Genomic DNA, 27,264 nt, shown 5'->3' on the forward strand with positions numbered 1-27,264 from the left:
GATGAGAAATCCTTTAGTCTGACGTACGGTTTAAGTTGCCCAGTGTAACAAAATGATCCGAGACAGCCTTTTTCTTTTTTTTTCCTTCTCTTTCTTTCTCTTTTCTTTTCTCTAAGTTTCATTTTTATTTTACGTCAAAGAAGCAACACCAACATAAACAAAAGGACGCAGGCATATTTTTCATCCAGACCTTATTTGTGAACTCCAAATCTAAAATTTGAACAGATGTCCTTGCCTGGAAAAGCAAGTGCAAGAGATGACCTGCAAATCTGCTGAAGTGGATTTTCCTTGCCTTTCGCCGCCCCCCCCCCCCCCCCCCCCCCCCTCCCATCCCCAAAAAGGGGGCTGCACCTTACATGGATATCTCCATAGCAAAGCGCTCGTATCTTGTACTGTTAACTAACTATGTTTTAAGAGATGGTATAATTGCCACAAATCCCTGTGACAACTGAGAGGTAGGTTTTAGGGAAGCTTTTGGGATCGTTAGAGACAATAATTCTCATTTTAAAAAGTGCTTGTTAAAGGGTCCTGTCCTGAGTGAAATGTCTTACACCCTGAGTCACTCTTCTCCCACCGTCTGACATGAAACCCCACTATTCTCATAGCCATCCATGTCCAGAGCATCCCAGCTATTCTCCTCTTCTCTCTGCCTCTCCTCTGTCAGTCCTACTGCCAATCTACTGCCCCAGTCTCTCTCTCTATCGCTGTCTCTATCTCTCTCTCTGAATCACTGCTAGTCTTCTGACTTCTGAGAGACAGATGGCCTTGTCCTGTCTCATACAGACGAGAGAGAGAGAGAGAGAAACTCTTCAGGCCCTATCATTGTCAAACACACCAGTGGGTCTGCTCTGTCCAGAGGCCTGAAGAGTCGTGACAGTTTTCAGTTCTGAGAAGGTGGAAATGTTCCAGTAGGAGTCCAGTCTTTTTTTATTTTTCAGTGTCTGACATGACAGTGATGTTTATCCCTTGTTTGTGTCTGAGTGCTTTTGGATAGTTATGAAGACAATGTCATGTGATTGGATCAGAACCATTGTCTCTTTAATGATCTTTGATGAACAGGGGCCCAGTGGCCAAGGCACCGCTTCGGCGTATGGTCTGTGCGTTGCCATGGCAGCAGAAGAGCGCTTGGCTGCCAGCTGGAGTGAGAATCGGGGCAAAGCCACACTGCATTGAGCCTTCCACCAGTGGTTTGCCCATGCACGTAAACCAGCACTTACTGACAGCCCAACAATAAAGGTGTCGGTCTAAACACGGGTCGCTTTGGAACTGATCTTGTGCAGGGGTTTTTGTGTGCGCATGTGTGTTGTGTGTGTGCACATGTGTGTGTAGGTATGTGTGTGTTTGTGTGTGTATATGGCTGGTGTGGGTAGTTTGAAGGACATTCATGGTTTTTCATGTTGGCCCTGACTCGGCCCGTGTAATTGTTTTCCCTCTGGTTTTTTGGATTGTTGTCGTAACTGTGAGTGCCTGGAGTCTGACAGCATGTCAACACTGCGGTGTATTCTGGCTCTGTGCTAACACCAGATTGTCAGAAAATAGAGCTCCGGTGAAAGTCGGTAAAAACCCAACGCATAACCCTCTCCTCTGTCCCCCCGCCCCCCTCGCTTTCTCTCTGTCTTTCTTTGTCTTTCTCTTTCTCTCTTTCTTTCTTTATCTGTCACTCTCTCTCTACATCACTCTCTCTCTACATCACTCTCTCTCTGTCACTCTGTTTTTCTCTCTCTCTCTCTGTCTCATGCACACAGACCACACTTTGGCTGTGTCTGTGTATCAGACTATCAGTCTGGCCTTGGCAGGTAGACGTTTCTGTGAAAGCCTTCAGTGTTCTGTAGAGGCATCAGGAGCATTTTTTAAACATTATACACTACGCCAAAGCTCTAGGAACATATCCACCTCCTATAAATAACACTTCCATTACCACACACAGAGGAGCCTCACATGTTTGTGTGTGTGTGTGTGTGCATGTGTTGTTTCTGCAGATTCAGAGTTATGCTGAATTAGAGCTAGCCGCCCTTTTCCTGCTGAAATCCGTGCGCATGTATGTGCGCATGTGTGTGCGCATGTGTGTGCGCACGCGTGTGTGTGGAGCAGATCAGGTTAGCTCTGTCTTGTTGGTACTCATATGGGAAGTGATGATCTGGAGTTTGGCTTTTGCTCAGTCATCTGACCTGACTCAGTCAGGTATGGTTGATGGGGAAGTTCCCAGTTCACTCCACGCCCAATGGCTCATCTGTCTCAGGGAACCAGAGGGCACTCCTGCTGGACACTGGCTGCAGCGGGCAGTTCGGCTTCGGAACTTCCTTGCCTCTGAAATTGTCCATTCTCCAACTATGAAAAGGAGGCGCTTTGGGTAATTCTTATTAATGGCTGATTGGCCGTGACACAACAGCTTTGTTTCATGTGTAGCTGAGAGGTGCAGGTTCCTGTCTCAGTCTCTCTCTTCTGTACTGCAGAAAGACCACGTAGTAAAGACATGCGCTTATCAGCATCACGGGACATCACCACATGCAGCAGGATGAATATGAAGAGTTATTCCAGTCATTGAAATGTAGCCTGATTGGAAATTCACAGTGGAGGACATGCTGCTGCTGGGCATCCCATGACGTGTGGGTTGTGTGCTTTTTCTGTGAAGATTACGTAAAGTCATTTCGTGGCAGACCATTAGAGAGCTCACAGAATAGCACTCTGCGTTGCAAGAAGTCAAGAATTTCAGAAATAGCATCAGGAATCTTGTTACGAACCATTGAAGGAGATGTGAGTGTGTGAATAACCACTAGTGTGACCACAATTCTGTTACTGGCAGAGACCTCCAATCCTGTATACGGTAATGTGAGGACAGGGGTAATTGTGGTCTGTTTTAATGAGTGTTTTGACCGTTGACTGTGTGCGGTTCTAAGGACCATTACAGTAATGGATGTTAAAGGTGTGTGGGGCTGGCATGATGAAGTCAGCATGTCAAAAATGTGTCCAAAATGAGTCTCGGTAATGTGGTGAGTCAGAGCTGTGGTTGTTGTTTGAGTCATAGTGGCATTATTTGGTGAAGAGAGTGGGCCAGACCTGAGCCCCACAGAGTCATATACACACACTACTCTTCTCCCCCTAATGACAGCCAATCAAAAACAATCTTATAGTACTGCCTGACTCTCATTATGGCCTTTATGTAATTAAACCATCTATATGTAGCTGACGAATGGTGAATTGATATGCTTGCAGTCACAAGGTCTTTTTGTTTTTTGGGATTGGGGGGGGGGGGGCTGAAGACAGTGGATCTGGGCTTTGTCTTATAAAAGCTCTCTAGTCATACTCATCATTAAGCTCACCATAGCCCAAATGTACATAAACAGACGACATTCAGCCTGTTTCAGTTTCAGAGCTAGGCGCTGATGAGAGCTGTCATTCAGCTGGGTCTAGAGGTGAATGTGGCAATTTCACAGAAATCCTTAAGATATCATTTCATCATACTCAAAAATCTCTGTCCCAATTCATTTCTTGTGTTGAGTTATTTTACTCCTAAGCTTTTTTTTCTTTCTCTCTTTTTGAATCTTTTTTTTTAGTTTGAGGGTGAGAGCACGAAAGAGAAGTGTCTGTCTTTGCTGAATGCTGACTGATGAGAAGCAGGAGTTAATTGTATCAGTGTAATGGGCTCAACCTCTTTACCAGAGGTCTGTGGCTGAGAGGTCTTTGCCCTTCCTTAGGCCCAGGAATACATTAAGCTCATCTGTGTCACAGTACGACCCATCACTGAGGCAAAGCCACCTGGGTATGGTCAGGCTGCTCTCAGTAAAAAACATCACATCACTGCACGCTGACGTTTAATTGCCAGCATGTAAAAACAGAGAGAAGAAAAGCTTTGCGTGTCTCTGTTATTTAAGGCTGCTCTTTAAGTCTCAGGGTTTTTAGGAGCCGGGAAGAGTCTCCTTTGCCCTGTTTAGCGACTCAGAATGGCTTCAAACAATGTGAAAGTCCATGTCATAGTGTCCTTTTTTGTCTCTGTTTTGGTAAGACCTTAAACACAGAGTCAGTCTGGTCCTCTGTTTTGGTGAACACAGAATCAGTCTCATCCTTCGACACCCTCTGGTTAGTGTTCACATATCTCATCCATGATGCTGGATTCTCACAGAAGCCAAGGCAGCAAACCTCTCACAGTCATTAGATGTCTCATCCGCTCATTTCAAATGACCCAGGTTCTGCTGACAGATTATATAGAGATGGTTATAGTGATTTTATTTGAGTAGGTATAGATACTTGTTATTTCAGTGCATTTTGAGGCCTCGAATGTAACGGATGAGGTTTCACAATGCTGATGTTCAGCACAATCTTAAAAAGCCCAAAATGTTTTTTAAAGGAAATTACCACCACCTCCTAAAACCACTGCCTTCACTATTAGACCGTTGCAAATCATGGGAAGTAAATTTAAAAGAAAACACACACACGCACACACACACACACATTTGTTATGAGGGTGCTGATTGAGTTGCTGAGCTGTAACTCTGGTGTGTGTGGTTATGGTACAGTAACTCAGAGTGTCATTCCTGGCACTCTTTAGAGGATGTAATTTCTTAATGGACTCACAGATTTCACTCAAGATGTTTTATCAGCCTGTTCATGGCTTTCCGTCTGTTTGCACTGGATTACTCTCTATCCAGCTGCCACGTTCAGTCTCCACGTTCAGACTCAGACTTCTTCTCATTCCTTTGTGGACCAGTCATATTTTTCACCTTGTCACTCTCCTTTGACGCAGGGTCTTTAAGTAGCATCTACTACAGAGTCTGAAATTGCTGGGTATGAAAAACCTGTCAACAGCTCCGTTATCCATCAGCATCGATAGGAAGACTTTGACAGATTGGTGGATTTTGAGCTCACTGCAGTGTATGTGTGTGTTTTGTGTGTGTGTGTGTGAGAAAGCATCAGCTTGAGGTTCTGAAACTGTGGTCACTGTTTTGTCCAGTTGAACGGATAGAGAAATCCTGAAAGTGGAAAACAACAGCATTCAACCATGAAGAGGTGCAGAAAATTGGCTTGACTCTGTAGAGTCCAATTTACAGATAAATGTGGGTGTGAGATTTTTGCTCTGAATTTATGAGTGGAGGCCACTAGTCTTAGAGGCTTAATCTCCACTGTAGCCTCCAGTGAGGCACTTTTAATTGGACCTGTGACAGCCTGGACTGGCTCCTTCTCTCTGAGATAAGTGTTAGTCAGCGCCAGACGCTCCTCCAGCCGAACGTCATTGCTTTATATGCCGTAACTAGGACTGTGAAGAGGAGTGAAGACACCATTGAATTTTCAACAGTTTTGACTGGAAAAAAAGCCTGTTATGGTTTGTCTGAAACCTTCCAGAACCTTCTGCGTGTTAGCTGAATGTTCCAAAAGCCTGGGTCTCTGTGACCTTACCCTGTGCTTTTGCATGCTGTTAAATCTAAGACTGAGCCTGCTGTGGAAAGAGCGGTCCCCTGAGTGGCCAAATAAAAGGTTCGCATTTTTTATTTGTGGTGTTAAGCGCTGAAAGACTGTTGCGTGCAGGTCTCTTTATGTCCCAGCTTTTGTGTAAAGCGAATAAAGAGCAGTTTTTCTGTGACTCTCGGAGGAATCGTTATAATCAGCCCTCAGCGTTCTCATTCTGCCACTCCTCTTTGAGTTTCCGTCACTCTCTCGTCAAGCCCCTGTCGGTGCCGAATACTTAGGCGTCATAGAGTGACTTGTGGGACTGTTGCGTGAAAGGACAGTGACAAAAGTGTGTGTCGTGGCTGATTTGCATGAACTAAAACTTGTTTTGAAATGCCAGCAGTGGCTGAAGTAGAGGAGATCAGACAGTGCGTTCAAGCTCACAGAGGTGAGCAGGTTTCAACCGTTAAAATAAAGCCTGACGTTATCCCGCCACGCTCCTTAATGTAGAGGGAGAAAAACGATTGTCTGTGTGCTGAATGGTTTAGTTACTCCCATGAGCCTTAAAATGTCAAATAAATAAGTAAGTAAATAAATAAATACAATGGTGAGGAGCAGAGAAGCAAATGGTATAAAAGATGAGGCAGTGAGTATGCACACTAAATCAGCATCATGGACTGAGTTTTAGCCCTGCAGACTAATTAGAGGAGTAGCTCTGGTGTCACCATACTTCCGCTACGCTTGTTTGTTTAAAAGAGTCCTCATCATCTGCCTACCCCTCCTGTTCTGCGTGGAGAGAACGCTGCCTCAAGATTCACCCTCTCAAGGGCTTTTTCACTCTTTGCTTTTTGTGTGTGAAAGGGCACTTTTATTTTACAGACCTTTATTTAGCCATGGAGGATCTATTAAAAATCCATTTTCTCTTGTACGGGAGTTCTCTCCTGGTGCTGGGCTTGCGTTGTCGTATTTGCTGAGTGGCCTGTCTGAATACGTCATCATCTCTGTTGTCACCGTCCAACTGAAGCTCTGAGACGTGTATGTAGCCTGCATGTTAGCATGTGACTTTCATTCTGTGCGTTTCCCAGGCAAGACTATGTGTATTTTGGTGCAAGGGACTGTGAAAGTATTTGGGTTGGAAACCATAAACTCCAGGGATTTTTATCGGGGAGTTCCTAACACATGTCCCCAGGGAGGAGGAGGTGGGTGGGGTGGGGGGGTGGTATGCTGTATACATGCTGAAAGACATGTCAACTGCTGTGGGCTTCCTTCAGGCCTGCCTGCCAGCTCCTCCAACAGACCACTGCACAATCCTCAGTTTAGAGAGAGAGAGAGAGAGGAGGAGATGGGAGGGCCCGAGGGGAAGAAGAAAGAAAGGAAGAAATACATACATATATTGAGAGAGCTGTGAGGCGAGGCAGGGATGGTGGGGAGTGTGTGAATATATTTCACTAATGTTGGCACATTAAACGCCCCTGACCTTGGACGACCTTCAGTCTCAGCTCAATTCGTCATGTCATCCTTGTGTCATACTGATATCGCGTTCAATGATGTCACTTGGCAGCACTTTTTTGTTCACCTTAAATGACACACTGTGAGACTGAAAGAAAAACTCAAGAAAGCATGGTCAACGCCTTGTCATTTCTATGCATTGTTCATCCTATGTAGCTCAGTTTGAATGTGTAAATTGATGAATTAGTTTTTGTTCATAGCGATGACACGCCGTTATAGCACTTCTGTAAGTCGCTATTGTTCATGTGACCTATTCAGCTCATCGTAAACTCTCACTGAGATCTATTGATTGATATTTCCTTGAAAAGCAGCGGTGTGTGAGGTTCTCAGTCCTTCTGTGAAGGCGCTCAGGCGACTAACAGAAATGCCATAGCTTGAACGTGGAGTCCCCAGAGTCAGGCAACTGCATGAAACCGGACTCTTCAGGATCTGAAAAAAAATTATGTTTTTGGCCCCCTAAGCTGTGTTAATGAACCATCATTATAAATCTGTGTTTTCCAGACCTCTGCTCCAGTGCCCTCGGTCAGTTCCTGTGACTGGATGGTTTTGATGATAAATAGTTAATATGACTGAAGGGTTGCAGAATGGTTTAATGAAGCAAATGTGTGACGTCTGGTCTACTGTCCTTAATTAATATATGTTTGTCAAAAGAATACCTACCTACCTAAGTATTTTAAACCTCTACCCTGCCTCCAGCCAAAACTGCAGTGCAAATTCTGTGACCATGGAGACAATACCATAACGGTACTTGTTGCCATCAAGGGGGTTTATTGGCCTGTATCAGTGTGGCGTTAGTGCGACCTGTCAACTCTGCTTTCTCTGCCCATGAGTAGCCCCTGCATGCAGCACCCAGCACAAATAACAAAACAATCGGCTCGGCAATGCGTTGTGACTGTTTCCGCAGTAACCACGCCCGTAACGGGGGCAGCCGTGTCTTCGGCCCCAGTCCTGTCTGGACTCCTGTCACCTCCTCCCTAAGCCGAGAAACTCACCTCGGCTGTCAACAACACAGACAACCCAGCCATGCTCCCACTCTGCCCAGCGGCAGCCTTCGTCTGCTATTTGTGTCTCTCTCCCTCTCTCACCCTGCTCTGTCGCCCATTGGCTCTCAGGAAGGCTGCCAGGAGACCACCTAGTCTTGTCTTCAGCCCTAAGCCCCCTACCTCCTTCCCTCTCCCTCGCTGTGTGTCTGCTCCTCTCACGCAGTCAGAGACCCCAACACCTCTGTGCTGCATTCAGCCTTTCCTCTCGACAGTACTTAGACATGACTCATGTCACTCCCCCTGGAGCAGCCTCCAAAATCAGCCTCTTTTAGCTCATCATCAACACCCTGCCACTCCACCACAGGCAAAACTCACAGTTCCTCCATTTTTTTTTTTATTTCTTCGCCACAATGCGGCTTTAGCCACGTGCGCATTGTCACATTAGGAGTTCTTTTTGCAACTCCTTTGTTTCGTGCTATATGAAGCTTGTGATGGATGTGTCTACTAACACACTGTACTGACTCAATTTATCAAATCATATTCTTTTTACACGATATGCCTCTGTGTCGTTTAGCAGCGCAAACTCATTCAGATAGAATATATTATCTGAAATCAACTCTCAGCTAAACTTTGGAGGTTATCTGCAGCACATCTTTGGATTGGTTCCCACTAACACGTGCTTTACGTTGACACTGATTGATGATTAAGACGATTACGATGACAGACGTGTTCAATGCCCCAGTGGCGGAGTCAGCCGATCCTCGTTTGGCAACACACATTCATTCCCCTTAAAGGCATTATGGGAAAAGATCCTAACAGCTGTTTTACAGTATGTGATCTAGGATGTGGCATGTTGTCATGGCGATCTTCTCTGTCCTTCTGTGTCACATTGTGAAAAGATCATTATTGTAGTGCTTGATGCTGATAATGAGACAATAACAGTAATGAGATTATAATGAATCAGATAATGATAATGACAATGGGTTGACATGTTCATTTTATAGATTTTCTTTCACTCACACACACACACACACACACACACACACTCACACACACACATATATATACATATATACATAGATAGATAGATAGATAGATAGATAGATATACACACGTGTGTGTGTGTGTGTGTGTGTATACATATGTGTGTGTGTGTGTGTGTGTGTGTGTGTGTGTGTGTATATGTATATACACACACACACATACATAGAGAGATGGGTGGATAGATGGATTGAAGAGAGATGCACACACTGCATTTTCCAATAACCTTCTTTTCTTTTTTTATTTATTTGCGTCTCACTAGTTCTAGTTGTGTCCTTGTTCTTACAAAGCACACAAACAAAACAAAATTTGCATACAGAGCATAAAGACTTTGTATCTGGAGGGCTATCTGTGCAGGTTTGGGTGATTTGGAGATGAGTTTTCTGTCATTTGGACTTGGCGTAAGCTGTTGACATTTTGTGATGTGCTCCAGCCTGGAGCAAAGGAACCTGCATCTGCATTTGTCTGTATGATGTACAACAGCTTGTCATTTCACCAGCACCATCATCACTGTTTCCTCCCCCAGATTTTCATAGAAACACCTCCATATGAACAATAGACAAAGCCATTTTTCCGGACGTCATGGAGCACTCTTATGTTCTAGCAATGGGTCAGAGAACACTGTTAGTGTGTCTGTTTTTGAATTGCCAGTTAGCATTTTAATTGAAATAAACAGGCTCGGACAGCCAAACAGGATGTGATGAATTGGCAGTGTATTGGTTCAATAAGGGCAGTGTAAGTAAGAGACTGGCATCTGCTGGAAATACTGCCGGCTTCTCTCTCTCTCCCTCCCTCTCTCTCTCTCTCTCCTGTGTAGATATCATGATGATTAATATTTTAACATTTAAGATCATGCATTATTCAAACACTCATTAAAATTATGAGTTTGATATATGTACACACGGCTTCCAATAAGAGTTAATAAAAGACTGACACAATTGATTAGAGTGAGTTAGCCAGTCAACATTTTAGCAGCTGTTCTCCATAATTTGGCTGTTAGCGTTTGTGATGCTAACAGTATGTATTCAAATGCTGATTTTTACACAGAGGTAAGCTAATAAAACTTATTTATCTGTCGGTTTCTATAAAAATCCCCAGACTGGCAGATTGAGACCAAAGAAACACAGACGTGCGCACACACATTTTTCAAAAACTGGTCAGTCCAACATTCCGCTAACTTTCAGTGGAACGTGCGATTCCCTGTGCCAGTGGAGCTTTTATACAATCGCACCAAATAATCACTTAGTCGCTCAAATCAGACACTGACTAATCGACCATGAAAAATTAGACTTGTGTACACCCCAAGCTCTGATATAACCATCTTATTGCATTTATCCTGAATATTTGTCCCAGTCTTTAGGGACACGTGATGTAAAATTCATGAATACATTGACAACACAAGGGCCAGTCAGACTCTTTTTGCGCAGAGCAAATAGCGCGCAGCACACGGATTTGGTTGTTTACAAAGCAACATCTTTCATCCTAAAAAGACTTTGACACGTGCAACTTTTCTGAGCCTTGTTCTTTTTGACAACACCCTGCCGCGGTGCTCTGCATTTCTCTTTCTCTCCCTCTGTCTCTGCAGCTCTCGTCATTGCTTATTTATTGTGGCTTCGTTAGGTTAATGTTTAAAGAGGAGAACGCATGAAGTGTTTACAGTCGTGAGGGAGGGGTGGCATTGAACCCATCTGCTTAAAGAACAAAACATACGCTTAAGCGCCACTCATTACAGCTACCGTGTTAAAACTGTTTTTTGTTCTGCCACGTTTTATTTCCCTCTGCCCTGCTATAGCATATCAGCCCCTCTAGAAATTATTGCAAGGACAACAGTTTTAAGACAGAGTACAAACCAATGGAGTCCATCGGTTTGCTTGAGTGGCGTCTCGTGTCTCTGAAGTGTGATTCTCGCAGAAACCCTCAAAGGCCGTGTTTCTTCACACACTGTTGTTATAAAGATCAATGCCCATATAATGGGCCTGGAGTGCGAGGAGTAAATGGACAATGTAGTTCCCATAAACATTCCTCCCACACTGTGTGCCATGGACAGCCTTACGTAACCCAGGCCCTCTGAGCTTTTAAAGGTGAAGGTGAATAGCCCCTTCATCTAAAGGCATTGTGCATGAGTAAACTAGGGAATTGCGCAAGTTTGTATTTTTACGGCCGATTAATCGGTGGCTGGTATGAACATGTAATCGATTATTCGAGGTGTGTTCGTGTGTGCCAAAGCTTTTATGGTTTTGAAAAGAATAATGCATTTTATCACAAAAACAGCCCCATGTATACTGTTTTCTGGAAAAAGACGTGTTCTGCATTAAACATCATACCCCATTCATTTTGGGATTTTTATAGACATTGGCTGATAAGTGTTTTTTTTCCCCCTTTTTTTTTTCTTTTTGCATTGTAAGACATACAGCAGAGGTGGACAAAGTACACAACCCCATTACTTGAGTCAAAGTATAGATACTCCTGGTCAAATATTACTCCAATACAAGTAAAAGTTGTTCAGTTAAATTTTTACTTGAGGTTAAGTACTGGAGTACTTGCTTTTAAAAATACTTAAGTATTCAAAAGTACATTTTCTTTTTAATGTCAACACATTGTTGTATTGTTGCCACAATGCATTTACAGAGCCTAATGACTGAAACAACCTACTGAACACACTGACTTGCTTGTAGAACCTTTAGAATAAAAACTTGTGGAGTATTCTACAAAGCCTACAGAAACACAGTTGAGTTGAATGCTTCCTCTATAAAAGATACTCTATAGCCTCAGCTAAATAGGCCCTGGCCTTAAAAGGATAAACACGTCATAATGTTGTAGGATAGGTTAATTTTACTTCTACTACATAACATTGTCTGAAATGTGAAACAGCTGGATGACCCTCGTCACCGCTTGATTCCTGCCTCCCTTCCCCTTATTGAGACCGGGTCTTACGTGAATCCACTGCCTTCGCGTGACCTTACTAATAGTGCTTAGTTTATCTGACAAGATTAAAACATATTTCTGAAAAGACTTTTGTCAATAATGTTAACTCGGCATTTTCGCTAGCTAACTAATAGTATGTGTCAGCAGTGGATTCACACAGGACGCAGTGTTATGCCCCAAATGGTTATGAAGCTAACTGGTTTCCATATGTGTTCACACGCTGTGTTAATAGTAGCAGTTGTGATCTGCCTTTGTGACCAGATTTGTGACACACTCACAAACATAGGCTATTAATTGCGATTTTCAAGTCGCATCTCATATCAACTGCGCCGAATATGACTGAAAGAGAGCAGTGAGCACTACATCAAAGCCACCTACGAAAAAGTTAAGCGATTACAGTACGTGAACACGTACGGCAAGCAGTTAGCTTGAAAACCAGTTGATTTCAAAAATCTCAAACATAGACTTAAGATATGGCCATGGGTGCTCTGGTGAGGAACCTTCTTAATCATCTTGATCTGCCCCAGTAGCAGCCATCAGTAAAACCACCAAATTCAACTGTTCAAAAAATGTGGCACGCATTTGTATCCATATCTGTGGACAGCATTGGAGGAGTTTACTGTGATTGGTTTTCTCCTGTGATGAACACAATATGGTCTATCACATTGTAGAAAAGAAAATTCATCCGCTGACTTCAAAGCTGTGCTTCAAAGTAATGAGTAACGAGTAGTGATGGGAAGTTCAGATCTTTTTACTGACTCGGATCTTTGAATTTCGTTCAGTAAAATGAGCGAATCTTTTTTTCAACTCATTCGTTCATTGGAACTAGTGTGGTGTTGTTGCTGTCATCTGAGTGATGACAGAAAGAGCAAGAGCATGGTTCTCAAACACTAAGAGCAACATGGTTTGCTTCACTTGGTAAAGTATAATACACAAGTTCACTTTTGTTAAGCTCTTAAGTAACCTTTTGGACCGTACCCAGTTGAGTTATTCAGCTGAAATGACTGATTACCTCAATTCAGAAGTCAAAGTCAAAATGTTTATTGTAATATGCACAGTTTAAACAAGTTCCCCCATACAATGAAATTCTTACTTTGCCTTAAGGCAGTCTGAACGCTGCTTATCAAATAAACATGAGGTATAAAAAAAGGAGAGATAAAGGAAAACAATAAAAATCTCAAAAGAGCACTATGTACAATATGTTCAATTGCCCATGCGAGAGCGCTGCGCTTATCAGTAAAAAAGATCATTCTGTTCATTCAATAATAGCTATTCACTTTAGCTAACCTGGTCATTGAGGACACGTGCATAAACTTGTTCCAACGGAAAGGCAAATTTAACCTACATTCAGTATCTACATTACACGCAGCTAGCTAGCTAGCTACGGAAATGTTCTGGTTGACCAGCTAACATTAGCAAGCCCTCCTTACCAGTAATAATACCACTGGTCATGTTACTGCTCTAACCACATGAATAATGAATGAAAGATTCAGATCCGAAGACCCGTAGTTATGAGCCGTGAACGAATCACTCGTTCCTACACTGAGCCTGCACAGTGGTGTGACAAGTGAATGGAAGACGCAGACCCAAAAGACCTGTTCCTGAACAAAGCTGAGCTTGAGTGGCACGCATGCGCGGCCTAGGTAAAAAAAATTAAACGAATTTCTCACTTAGACGACCTGTTACTCCCAAGTCATACAAAAGATTAGTTCAGAATGAACGAATCGTTCACGAATGACACATAACTAGTAACAAGAACCTTCACAGAAATGTAGTGGAGTGAAAAGTACAATATTTGTCTTTCATATGTAATGGAGTAAAGTCATGAGTTTCCCAAAAAACGTGCAAGTTTCCCAAAAAACTTGTTACTATCCACCCCTGACATACAGCTACAGATAGCAGCATGACTAGCTGCTTGTTAGAGTGCAAGCTAACTATATACAGTAGGCTATAGTTATACTATTAATCAATACACGTGAGGGGTGGGAGTAAAACAAAACGATAAACCGAAGTAACAGAAGTTGCCTGCTGTAAACGATAAATGTCAGTCGAATTTATCAAATCTATTGACAATTTATCAATATATTTTTTTAGTTCACATACATTTTTACACCGCAACTTTTCAATTCACATGCATTTTCATCACCTCCATTTTTATCAGTTAATTTTTGTTACTTCCACCCTTGAGGCTACTTTCCTTGAATGATAAATGGCAATTTTGTGTTGTGAATGATGAACAATGAATGAAAATGATGAAACACAGCTGTGTTTTCATCATATCACGACTGTTTTAATCAAATTAGCTTTAAATTAATCAAATCACTTGATAATTTATCAATCTGTTTTTCATTTCACATCCATTTTTACCGCTTTATATTTCATCACCTCCATTTTTATCAGTTAATTGTTGTTACTTCCACCCCTCATAAATACATCATATTCATTCAGTTATTAACCCTTGTGCTGGACAAGGTGAGTGTCAGGCAATACTGACCAATGACCTCAGTCCCTTGCTTATCATCATCCCAAATGAACCAATGCAGTGCCAGTTAGTTCCACTCCGTTTAGGTCAGTTTCATTTGTTTGTTTCAGCTTAACTCAACAATTCAAAAATACTCACCTCAGAACCTTAGATTCTGCACATCAGTTGCTCAGCAGTTAATTCCTCTGACTTGTCATTATCTGGTCACTAGTGGCTGTAAATAAACACAAACGCACATACTCTCATATCCATATCTCTCTCACTCTCTGTCTCTGTCTTCCTTCCCTCCCTCCCTACCTCTTTCTTTCTCTCCCTCTCTCTCTAGCTATATCTCAGTTGTAAGCCCAGGTGTGTGTAGACTGACATATTGTTAATGATTGGAGGGAAATGCAAATGGAATCTCATGAGTCATGGCCAGTGGCCAACATCATTAATCTGATGGCCCCACTTTCACTTTAAATCCCTGTAACTGTTTCACCAGCTACTGCTCCTCTATTGGAAGTTCATCTGCCCAGTCAACTGAACAATAAATACACTATACTGCGTAATAAATACTCAAGGAAGTGTTGATTCCTCTAGTTAATGCTCTTACTAAATCAGTTCAGAGGCAGCTGAATACACTGTAGACATGTGTGATTGAGCTGAATACACTGTAGACATGTGTGCATATTGGTTTTCATTCTGTGTACTGGTAAACACAGCAGTAAGGAATAAGCTTTGATTTGCCAAGTGTTAGATTGTTCTTGTTTTGGCAGAAAAGTCTGCTGTTTGATTGACAGGTGGCTGGTGTTCTCTGAAGGATAAGAAATACTTGTTTCCATCCTGCAGGCCATTCCTGAATGTTTTCACAGAGTGTTGGAAAAAGCCAAGAACTTCTCTCTGGTTTGTGCCACACGTCAGCTCCTATGACAGGTCCTCAATGTGCATTACTCTGGGAACAAGCTGACCCCAAATATCCTTTATTGCAGTTTTTTATTTTTCATGGTTTTACATTGGATGGATGGATGGATGGATGGATGGATGGATGGATGGATGAATTCCCTCACATTTTATGGACTGTTTGGACATGAAACAAAAAGACAAGACAATCAATCCTAAAGATTGCAATAATCATCACATGTTCACTTCTGCAATCTTATTACAACGTTAACTAAATATCTGTGTTTAAGGTTTATAAATCCCCTTCACTGTCGTTTACATTTACATGGCAAGACCAGTAGCTCTGCCATGTATTGCACTGAGGAAGCAAAACATGTTCCTGTCCAGGTCAACACTAGGCAACTAGGCTTTGTTTTTTTGTTTGTCTATCTATTTATCTATCTGCCTGTGTGTGTCTATCTGTCTATCTATCTCTCTACTGCTGATACAGTCATCTCTCTGTGCTTCAGGTTGTCATCCATGAATGTCTTTTCCTCCTCATTGGGAGGAGATATTTCTGAAGTGTGATGCGACGTTGATTCTCTGACAGTGGCCCCTCCCACCCCAGACTCTCTGGCCTGGCGGGCATGAACATGCCAGCCTGTTTGGCACCTCCTCCCTGGGCTCCTGTAATTTAGCACCATTGGCCAGGAGCGTCTCAGGGAGCCAGGTGCCAAGCGGGGTCCCAGAGGGGAACAGAGGAGATGTTCTCTGAAAGCCCTTCATGTTCCCCACTCTACACCTCTCTATACCCACCTCCTCCTCCTTTTCCTCCTGTTCTCTGAGAGCAGGGGAATGGCATTTTTGGCTCAAAAACAATGAGGTGTGTGCCCTTTTTGTCATTGAGGCAGGCATGGGTGAAAAGTGCTGCATTTGCAAAACAGAACACTGTGGGTGACATGTTGCTAGGATCTGTCATATAACTGTGTGAATAAAATATAAGCTTATTTGTTCTTACAGATGTAAATTACCAACCACACACAGCGAACAGAGTCAGGAAAGCCAGCACCTCGATTCCTCACCTGTTGCAATTGCGCATGCTTATTTTATTAATTAATTAGGTCATTATATTATGTTGCAGTTGTTGTAAGTCAAGACAGGGGAAATTATATGATTTGTCATTTAATGTAAGCTTTCAATGCCCGCTAAATTACACGTGTTGAAAGGGCTGCTTTGAGCATGACAGTTGGGCATGTCATTGTGTTTTTGATTTCAGTCTGATGGTTTGTCTCTCACAGCTGTTAACATTACAGTGCTAATGCTCTCTCATTGTGCTCTTAAGAATCAAGATTTCAGCTTCAGTTTCCTAGCCACAGTCATCTTAGAGCACAGATTATGAATCAGTGTAGGAACTGAACATGATCCTGGAGGAATAAAATGGTGTCACACCACCGTCTCCATTTCCTAATGTGTGTCTGCACTCACCCGTAATTGGTCCGCTCCCCCGAACAGATGGGGGAGCTCTTTCTGTGGCTTCCCCCCTACCCTACCCCCTATCAACACGGTTCCCCCTGCAAACATCACCATCAAAGTCTGATCAAAGTGACTTTACCTCATAATGGCACTCAAACTTCTTGCTGTGTTGTTGTCGGCGCTTCACAAACAGGAAAGAGAGCAGCGCCCATCTCGCAGTCAGGAAGCTCAGAAGACCTTGAAAAAGTGGAGGGGGGCAGGGCACAGTTTAATTTGCTCTTTAATTTGCTGCGGTTTATATTTCACACCTGCCAGTCAAATGCCTTTAGTGTCAGTTGGAGGGGCTTATCTTTGAGCTAGCTCAGATGCTAAAAGGTTTTGGCATTAGGTGAAACCAGCATGGCTAAGTGCTAATGCCATCCCTCTAGCATGGAAAGAAAGAGAGCATTGATGCGACGTTTTCAGTCAACAATTGCACCGTAAATTTTGTGGTGTTTTTAGACCTGATTTAGGCCATTGTTTAAGGTATGATATGTAATTGAGTAACCTATTGGTTGGTAGCAGTAAGGCGTTATCCTGGCTGTGGTAAGGAAGATTTTTCTCAGTAGCCAGTATTGTCAGAGCTGTTCTGTATTCTGAGTCTGTGCTGGTCAGTTTGTCCGCCTTTATCTGGCCTCTCTCGGCTCCGCCTGTGTCTGCCCTCTCTGGACTGCCACCAGGACTCTGCCGCTGTTGTGTGGGTTGTTCACAGCGCAGTGAAAAGTGAGGGTGGAGAACCTTGTGTCTCTTAGGTCTGTGTTAACACCACATCTCATTAATGCAGGTCTACGCTGTTCTCAGTCTTACAGTAAAATCTTCATGGAATGAGTCTGAACTAGGCCAGGGTCAGCATGCCTTGTTCCGCCAGCTGGTCCCTCCTTAACATCGCTCTGTAAGACTCTGTATAACACAGCAATATAAAAGAGATTGGTCCCAACACTTTTTCCAGTGATTACTGGTATGAGTGGGTATCCCAGAGAAACTGCTTCACAGCTATTCAAGGAATAATCATTATTACTTCTCATCTCTGGGCTGTGTTTAAACGTTATCACTGTCTTAAAGTATTACTGTCTTACCTTAGTCTACACAATCTTTAAAGACTGTCTCTTAAAATGTAAACAGTCTCTCTTAATGCATTTTAATGTGTGTGTATGTATGTTTACTCTCACACGCACTGCTCCCCTTCAGGCCAGTGCATCTTAACGGTGTGTGCGTATGTGTATGTGTGTCTTTCTGCCTCTACAGAGCGTAATGTGGACAGTCTCCAGCAAGCCCTGCATCAGTCCGTCTTCCTGTCAGCCATGTCTGCCCATCCCAGCAGGGATTTGCCGCTATGCTGGGAGCAGCACTGTAAGCTCCTGCCCGGGGTGGCCGGGGTGCAGGCTAGCCGCGTGGCCCACTGGACCGTGGAGGAGGTACAGCCTCTTTTCTCCGTCCAACACTCATCTGTCAGCCCTTCAATCATTACACTATCATCTAGGGAAATGTTTCTCTATTTATCCTATCTGTCCGTCTGTCTGTCTGTCTGTCTATCCATCTGTCTGTCTGTCTGGATAACTAGATAGATAGATAGATAGATAGATAGACAGACTGATTGATTGACTGATTGATTGATTGATTGATTAATTGACTGTATATGGTACCTGTAATTTTGATTTAATTTAAGTTTCATTTTAATTCACTTTTTTAATAAAAGAGATTAGCAGCATGCTAGTATACAGTGTTTTATCTGTGTTTTTGCTAAATTGATAACCATTGTATAGTCATAAACATCATCTGAAATAATAACAGTTTTGAACACACACAAATGCATATACACAAGTTTTGTGTTATCATGTATGAAGGAGATATGAGGTGTTTTTCTTACATGACTGTAGATATTCTGATTAACCTTATTCCAAACAATGTCTGTTGGATCAGGCTCTTTATTGAATTGAATTAAGCTATTTTAAGCAAGGTTTTTAGTTTTCAGTGCACGCGCACACATGCATGCACGCATGCACACAAGCACACACAAATCAAAGTGTATGTATACAAGTCATGTAGTAGTAATGAAAGTCAGTACAGAACATTATGTTGTGTTGAGTAGTCTGTTTACAGTAGTGAAACTCAGTAAAGAATGGTGTGGTGTTGTGTTGACTAGTTTGTGTTTACAGTAATGTAATTGGGTGTAGAACACTGTGTTGTGCTGAGCGGTCTGTGTTTACAGTAATGAAATTGGGTGTAGAACATTGTGCTGTTGTGCTGAGCGGTCTGTGTTTACAGTAATGAAATTGGGTGTGGAAAATTGAGTTGTGTTGAGCGGTCTATGTTTACAGTAATGAAATTGGGTGTAGAACATTGCGTTGCAGTGTTGAGTGGTCTGTGTTTACAGTAATGAAATTGGGCATAGAACATTGTGTTGATGCTCGTCAGTTTTGTTTCACTACTGTCAGAACAGCAGTGCCTCCAATGGAAATGTGACCAAGCAGCGTTGCTATGGTAACTAGGCATAACTCAAACTCTGACCCCTGTGCGGAGTCGGCAACAAACTGGGGTTGTAAATAGACAGTGTGTGTGTGTGTGTGTGTAAAGACAAGCTGTGTAAACATCAGGACATCAGGTCCACACGTCTTGCGGCGTGTTCATCACAGATATAACTGACTGACAGGGCGTACACTGAAAACCAGGGGATCATTGAATTGCAGATGTGTTGGTTACTAGCTGCAGCTACTTAGCATCATGTTCCATTAATTTTTCGCAGATTTATGACTTATTCAGATCAGCAAGGCTTGAAACTGTGGTGCAGTTGTGTATTATTAAGCCAGATACAGAATGGTTCAGCCACAACTCTGCTATTGATTATGTTACATCATCTTCGCTCATGTACCAATATACCTCAAACATTATTATAGTTGGAAGAGCAAGATTACACTACTTATGTTTCAGTGTAAAACACAAATGAAACAAGTAAAACAAGAAAAGTGCCATTTCACCATTGTGGAGTTGAAGTGCACACACAGTGCACCTCACTATAGAGATTAGTTCATCACTGCTGTAGACGTGACAGAAGAGGCTGGTTTTCTGTACACAGATTAAGCCGAACCAAAGGATTTTCAGTGGAGAACCATGAATGAGCCGTGAAATTTTAGTCCACAAAAATGCTTAATCTGTGTCTAGAAAAGTAGAAAGTTGTGTTTACAGCTGAAGTTTTCTGTGAAGGAAATATTATGGGTCTACTTGTCTTTTAATGAGGGCAAACTCAGCCTCTGAAACTGAAAAAAGAAAAAATGAGAAAAGAACTTTGAGTTTATCCCTCTCTCTTTAAAAAACGTAAGGCACAAACCCCTGTCCTCTTAAATAGGATAAAACTGAAATATGAACATACATCTCCTGCTCTATTGCCTTTAATAATTCATTCCCATTCAAACATCTTAGGAACATTACACTAAATTCCCTCACCCATGCAGTCGGCTCTGACCTCACGTGCCTAACTCTCTGTGCGTCTGCTAGCGGCCTGGTGTCAAGAACACTGGGCTCGTGGTAATTATCTGCCACTTCAGTTCTCCCGAACTACAAAGAGAACACTGACTTGCACACACGCAGTAATAATGTATAAAGTTAAACTCTGTCATACCATGCAACAGAAGTGAATTTGTGGCTTCGCAGAGAGAGAGAGAGAAAGAGAGAGAGGAAGAGATAAACAAACACATCTGAAAAGGAGAGCAATGGCCAAGCCTTAACAGCTGGGAATTACATCAAGACATCGATATAAATCTGCTTATTCTATGTGATCACACTGTAATTCGCCTAAGGAAAGAAAAAAAAAAAGAACCCTGTGATAGTGAAATTTTCTGTATGCCATGAATGTGAATATTCTCCCCCTGAATTCACAACACATAAACCTCACATGGCGGGCATGTCAGTTCCTGTTTATGTTCGGCTGAATACATTCATATCCATAATTAATGCAATAATTTATTTCTTTATTGATTGGCTGTGCCCAAGACCTGGATCAGTTTTATATTAAAATGTATCTTTTCCAGGTGAGTGTTGGAGCAGGAGGCCTTGGTCCAGTTCTGCAAGGGTTTTCTCTGAGCTCTCAGGTTCAGAAGCTTATGCCCGAAACCCGTAGTGCCAAATTACCGCCTGTGTCATTTTTTCCATGGATGTTGTCATATAAAGAGAAGTGTTGTGTTTGGAGATGAGGGGGATCTTTTTGGAGTCTCACTGGGAATCTACGCAAATGGGATGTGCATTCACCCTTACATGGCTCTGTTTGCTTTTAGCACGTCAGGCTAATTTTAGCCTTAGAGACGTAACATGCTTAATGCTCACAGGACAGCAGTATTCAGCTTTGGGTGGCTCTCACATGAGGTCTGAATGTTTTTTGTAATGTATTTTGGAGAAACCTTATCCTAAATTTCATTTTTTAATGGGGGAGGTCATGCTGCACTCCTTTATACCCATGGGATATAGGCAATCTTCAAAACATCGTTCTCAGAGAGGTAATTACATTACCTCATCAGCCAGTTTTCATGAAACAAGAGCTAATGTAAATGTGCTTCCCCACACACACATGCACACATACGCGCACACACACACACACACCATCCGTAGCCCCCTGGGTTTGGATCCAAATGAAATCTCCAGAATACAAATCAGGGGGAAGAGCTCTGAAAAGCATCAAGGATCATCAAGGAGCCTGGTGTATGTCTTCATTATCACTGTAAAACACGGCTCACAGGGTTAGTTTCCACATCAGGTTATTACCGGACAGACTTTCATCTCTCTTTTCTGAGAAAAGCCTTCCAGAGCTTTCTCCAGGTCCTCCTAAGAGAATAGCTGGGACGTCCACCCCCTAGAGAGCACGCTCACTGTGTTTCCAGCCTAATAAAGGCACCCCACCATGATGTACTCATTCACATGACATGGTCAGCGTCAGTTGAGGAGACATTTTGCGTTTGGCTCAGATAAAACGCTTCGGCGTCAATTAAAGCCAGCCGAACAGGACAAGTCTAGGCACATTGCCAAAGCCCCCTCCCCCCCCCCCCCGACTCTCTCCTTTAACCTCGCGTTTCTTTGTATCTCTCCTTCTTCCCTGTTAGCGAGAGAGCTGTGTGGTACAAGGCTCTCGGTGGTCTTTCTGTCAGGGCAATGTGAGGGCGCTAATGATGCGTGTCTCTCCAGCTAAATCCAGCACACACTGCCAGCAGCCCAGATCCCGATTCGCACAGGTTTTCTGAGTTGCATTGACTTAATAGATTTTGGAAGTGCTTGTGCAGATTGATGTGGGTGTTGGTGTGGGTGTGGGTGTGTGTGTGGATGGGGGTTTTGTCTGAGCCTTGGGCAGAGCAGGGCCAAATCTCAGTGTTCTGGTGAATCAAATTGATCTCTTGTGTCCCCAGAATGCCTGACATAACAGCTATGATTCAGCTCACACACTACACCCTACACAGCTAGGACGTTGTTCCGCTGTGTCAGAGTGGGAGTGTGTGTGTATGTGTGTATGTATGTAAGTAGCTTACACAATATAAAAATGTTTTCACCTCATTGCCTACACGTCTCCATGTGTCAGTGCTCTTCCAGTGACAGTGTGGTTTCCCCACCCCCATTTTTATCCTCAGTTTAGATTGGCCCACTGCCTTTGATCTGTTTTGCCTTTGTAAGTTTTCCCCTCACTTTTCCCCCTTTTCTACTGATATGGTGCCTAATCTAGCGTGGGGCCGCGCTTTTCCACTGAAAAAATACGGGTGCCAGTGCCAGAAAGCTGGCACCGGCATGGCACTGCAGAATTGCTGGTCCTAAAAGTTGGAACCACTGACATCAGTGGCTATGCAAATAAAAACCACGTTAGAACCAATCAGTTTAGCGTTTGATATGTTTGGTACGTGACATTCTCTAGTGAGGCAGGAGTAACAAAAGAAGGCTGACCAGGATAGTGGTAGGCTAAAGGCAATGTGCAGCATGAAAATATGTATATGATTCATGTAAGGGCAACCATTTGTGACTACATCAACATGGGCTGTTGTTTACATGTTACATGAATATAGTCGGACCCAGAGCGGCAGAAAAAACTCTCTCTCTCTCTCGGCTCTGGTTGGTGCAAATAGACCACTGCAGACCTTCATTTAAACACTTAAGCTAGGTGATAGGCTTAATATTTTCGTGAATTTCGCCTCCAGAGCAAAAAGTTTAAGGGCAGAATTCGTGACGTGTTTTGCTGTGTGGAAGCCTAGCGTAAAAGTAAATTTATAAAAAGCAAGCAGATGCATTCTGTCCAACATTATTTTTCCCCACGGAAAGTACGCAAACTCACTACGTAGCGTTCAGTTCCCAAACCTGTGGAATTATGGGCCGGTTCTCAGAAGGCACCGGCACCAGCACCATCCTAGTGGAAAAGATCTGGCTATCTGGCTCACCCATGGTTTTGGTTCCACAGCACATCCTCAGAATGCGTTGTTCTGCCCTGTTAGACTGTCTCTGATTGGTGCTTCAGACACCCCCCCCCAAGGGGAATATTAAGGTATTTGTGGGTTGCTGACTCTTGTCTGACCTGCTGTGGTGGAAGGTTTCTTGAGTTACTCTCGTAAAAAACTTTTGCTCACTTTTTGGTTTCTTTGCCGTCAGAGAGAGGCTGAGTGTTTATTTTGACCTGAAGGTCATTGTACTGAATTGTTAATGTCTTTGCCTCTCCATTGCTTCCATGGCTCCCACGCTGAGACTGAGAACTCACATGCACCGCTATCTAGGCCATCCATAGCACATATCTATATATGTACTTGATAAATATTGAAGACTTTTTACAGGAAATGTCAGTGTTGGAGTCATGTGATTGGTAAACACAGAACTCTGCTTGTTTGGGCTGTGAGCGAGGGATAATGAGGTTTGGAACCAGAATGTGTCGGAATGGTACAGATGGTAAACAGTGTAAGACGAGACTTTTGCACATAATGGCAGATGCATGTGTAGTGCGCAACTTATTCTGCAGTTTACTGTTCATGTACTACCACAGTGGTTTTCACTGGAATCAGAAAACACTGTCACAGAACAAGTTTAAGCTGCCATAGTACTTCATAAATTCAAGTGCGTATTATTTTGACTAGACAAAACAAAACCCCTCTTTTTGACTCGCCTGAGCCATCTGAACAAAAACAACACAAAACAAACAAACAAAAATGATCTGAACTTCTTGGGAGGATGTTATCTAACTGTTCTCTGTTCTCTCTTCCCTCTTTGTTGGCATGGATTGTTTAGGTAGCCGACTTCATCCACTCTCTGCCGGGATGCGAGGAGCAGGCCAAGCAGTTCAGAGAAGAGGTAAGCAGAGCCAAGATGGCCACAGGTCTCCTCCCCTCTCCTCTCCTCTCCTCTCTCTCTCCTGTAGTATGCTTAGTTTAATAAGGTGGAACCGATAACAGAGCCCCTCGTCTCTGCACGCCTCCACTGCCGCTGACGGAGCCCATGAGGAGTACAGCCTCTGTCTCACGCAGGAGCCGCATCACTGTTTCTTTCCTCTGGATACAGATTAACTGACATTTGGATCAGAGGCTAAATCTAAAATAATTACTATTCAAAAGCAGGCAGGGCAGTTAAAGACAGCGACACTTATTACATGGCCACGGCCCCTTTCACATTCACGTAGCTGAAAATCGCCCCTGGCAGCGCTCTCATATACACTCATTTTTTATTCTCAGCTCCAGTATGCTAACAGTCTTTTGGGGGAAAAACACAGATCCCGCAGACGTTGGTGTGCAGTGATCTGATTGGTTATGCCGTTTTAGATGGGTTGACTGGGGTCTGTGTGGCGCCGTACAGTGCGCACAGACTGTTTTGTTGTCTCTGATTGTATTCTGATGTGTGCCTGCCCTCTCGGTATTTAACGTGTTCGTTCTCTTCTCCAGCAAATTGATGGGAAAGCGTTCTTACTGCTGACTCAGAGGGACATCGTGAAGATCATGAGTGTTAAACTGGGCCCCGCCCTCAAGATCTACAACTCCATCCTGATGTTCAAACATGCCGAGGACAAACAGACCACAAGCCAAGATGCCAACACTTGAAGCCCTGCCCGGTTCTCTTGGCTCCGCCCCTGACCCTGCCCTTTCCCCTCCCTCCCTTTCAAGGTGTATGTGAAACACATATAGCTACTGTATCGATGCATTCCAAGGCCTCCCGAACCCTGCCCCGTGCCCCGCCCCGGCAGGCCCCCTCCTTTGACAAACAGGTACTCCGATCTAAGGCTCAGAGACTTTTGGTCCACATGTCTTTCAGGTTCCAGCATCCCCCCTCCTCAGGCACAGCTCCCAGTTTGCCTTTCAGAACATCTCTACGTATTGTAGAGCTGAAGGTCAACTCACTCGCTCACAAACGAAAGCAGCTCCGTTTTCTACTCCCAGTGATGCTGTACCCACTCAGATACATCAGAAACACAAACACCAAACAAAAACAGTCGGCTGGGTGGGATTCTTTGTTTTTTTTGTTTTGTTTTTGTTTTTTATGGGTCACGGTGCTATTTGTATTGAAAATACGAGCATACCAACAGCATACTGTGTAGACCCCAGTCTACGGAACAGCATCTGAGCTCACCTGTTGACTGGGACATGCCATTCTGCTTGGTCAACCCTGATTTTATGCTATTTTGTATAAACGTTGTATAATTTCACTGTTCCTACTGATTCACCTTTATTTATTGTGCAAATGTCAAAAGTGTTTGCACAGAGGAAGGAAATTTATATATATATATATATATATATATATATATATATATATATATATATATATATATATGAGATACAATTTTGAAAATGCCAAAAGGGTTTGTCTCAAATTTTTTGAAAGTGTTTATTTTGTGACATGTTGCACATTAGCGTAGAGAGGTCTTAAAAAAAAATCTGATGGTATTGGATAGCTGTTCCAAATCAATCCAAATTTCTGTTTTGTCAGGCTATAATTTAAAAAGTCAATGAAATAGTTTATGGAGTGGTGCTTTTTTTTTCTGTGGTAAATACGACTTTAGTCTGGAAACCTTTACTTTAATAATCTGTAGAGCAGGATCTGTATTCAGTTCTGCTAGATGGAATGCTTAGTCATTTCTAGGTCTTTAATATTCGCCAGTTATGATAGAACACACCTCAACTTGATACCTGTTCAATTTCAGGGGGCTTTATTTAAAACCTTGTTATAATGCACAATCAAGAAGACGTCTATATACATAAAATATATAAATATATAAATATATATATATATATTTGCTATAAATATTGAATCTTCAGTGTGAGAAAATGCGTTCATTTGCCTGAGCTGTCCTTTAAAATGGAGTCTGATATTCAGTGAGACACCAATGAATCTTCAGGAATGTGAATCTCTTTAATATTCCTTTCTTTGTCTTTTTTTTTTTAAATTTCTCTCTCCCCTTCTTTTCTTGGGGCCATCTATATTCCAAAATGAAGAGCATCAAGATATATTTTATTTGGATGCATATATTTTTCACTGCTGTGCTGTGCAAAACTGCTGTAAAATGCATGGAAACGACCAGAATATGCCGGTACCTTCTCTCCCCTGTCTCCGTCTGAAAATGTCTCCCCACTGAAGAGTGGACAGTACTGTACATATTTGTAGAATCACTTTTCTTACACCCACTTTACACTTTGTAAAATGACAAAAAAAAAAACTGCGTTCAAACCCACAACTTCACAACCCATAAATAAACAGTACAAACTCCCTCTCGTGTTTCTACTGACTTTACTCCACACACACACAGGAAACAAAAACATCTCCTGTAACTCAACCTTGTCACGTTAGAATGTGAGAGCCCTACATTTCTGCTCTTTGCGTCATCTGAAACCAAATAAGCTGTTTTCAAGTACCCACAACGTCACCTCTTTGATTGGATGAATCTATTTGGCGTCTCTCAGCCTAGTGTAAAGGACTCCCTCAGATTGGCTTGCACTTTGTATTTTACACCTCCTCCTTTTGGAGCATAGGAAACAGCAGGAGCATTGAATATCTCCCGCTGTGTGGTGTAGGAGATTGGCTGTCTCCAGTTCTCCAGGCCTCGGCTTGTTCTGCCGTGACAGAGACATCCAGCAGTGCCAGCCTCTCACCAACCGCCAAGGCTGTCCACCCTCTTCCCCCGAAAATACAAGACTGCTCACGTCCCCTTCAGCACAGGGCATGCAGGCTCTCTGATGTTTCAGTCAGCTATTTAATAATTCTTCATTGTTTCATCATTGATAGCTCTCTCTATGTGGCATCAGTAGTGCTCCTGCATAAGTCGCCCTGTTTGAGAGGAGAGAGCTGCGTACTCTAGGCCTGCTGTATGACCTTGTGTTCATTTAGATGATTTCTGTGTCTCCTAAAAGCCCTAGATATCATGGATATGGCCAAGACCTCGTTACAATGGCCACCCATCTTGTTGAGAGATTTGACAGATGTTTGTATTTTCTTCTATTGGTGTTCTATGTTGTTGGTGTTATAAAAAAAAGAGAGAGAGAGAATGAGTGTTCATATAAGTCCTGAGGTCATTGCAGAGAAGTTTTTATTTCATTCACACTACACAGCAGTTTTACTAAAATGGTGATTTGCTTTTTAAAT

General features: G+C 42.8%; 1 protein-coding gene across 1 annotated transcript in view; it reads left to right on the forward strand.

Moving 5' to 3' along the window:
- l3mbtl4 (L3MBTL histone methyl-lysine binding protein 4) overlaps positions 1-25,337 on the forward strand; it is an 83,984-nt gene extending 58,647 nt beyond the window's left edge. Inside the window, exons 18-20 of the mRNA XM_030767491.1 lie at positions 17,938-18,107; positions 23,929-23,991; positions 24,576-25,337. Of these exons, the coding sequence (XP_030623351.1) occupies positions 17,938-18,107; positions 23,929-23,991; positions 24,576-24,731 (389 nt within the window). The 3' untranslated portion in view covers positions 24,732-25,337. The remainder of the gene's footprint in view (positions 1-17,937; positions 18,108-23,928; positions 23,992-24,575) is intronic.
- The last annotated feature ends 1,927 nt before the right edge of the window (positions 25,338-27,264 follow it).

This window comes from Chanos chanos, chromosome 3, assembly GCF_902362185.1.
Source record: "Chanos chanos chromosome 3, fChaCha1.1, whole genome shotgun sequence".
Lineage (NCBI taxonomy): Eukaryota > Metazoa > Chordata > Actinopteri > Gonorynchiformes > Chanidae > Chanos > Chanos chanos.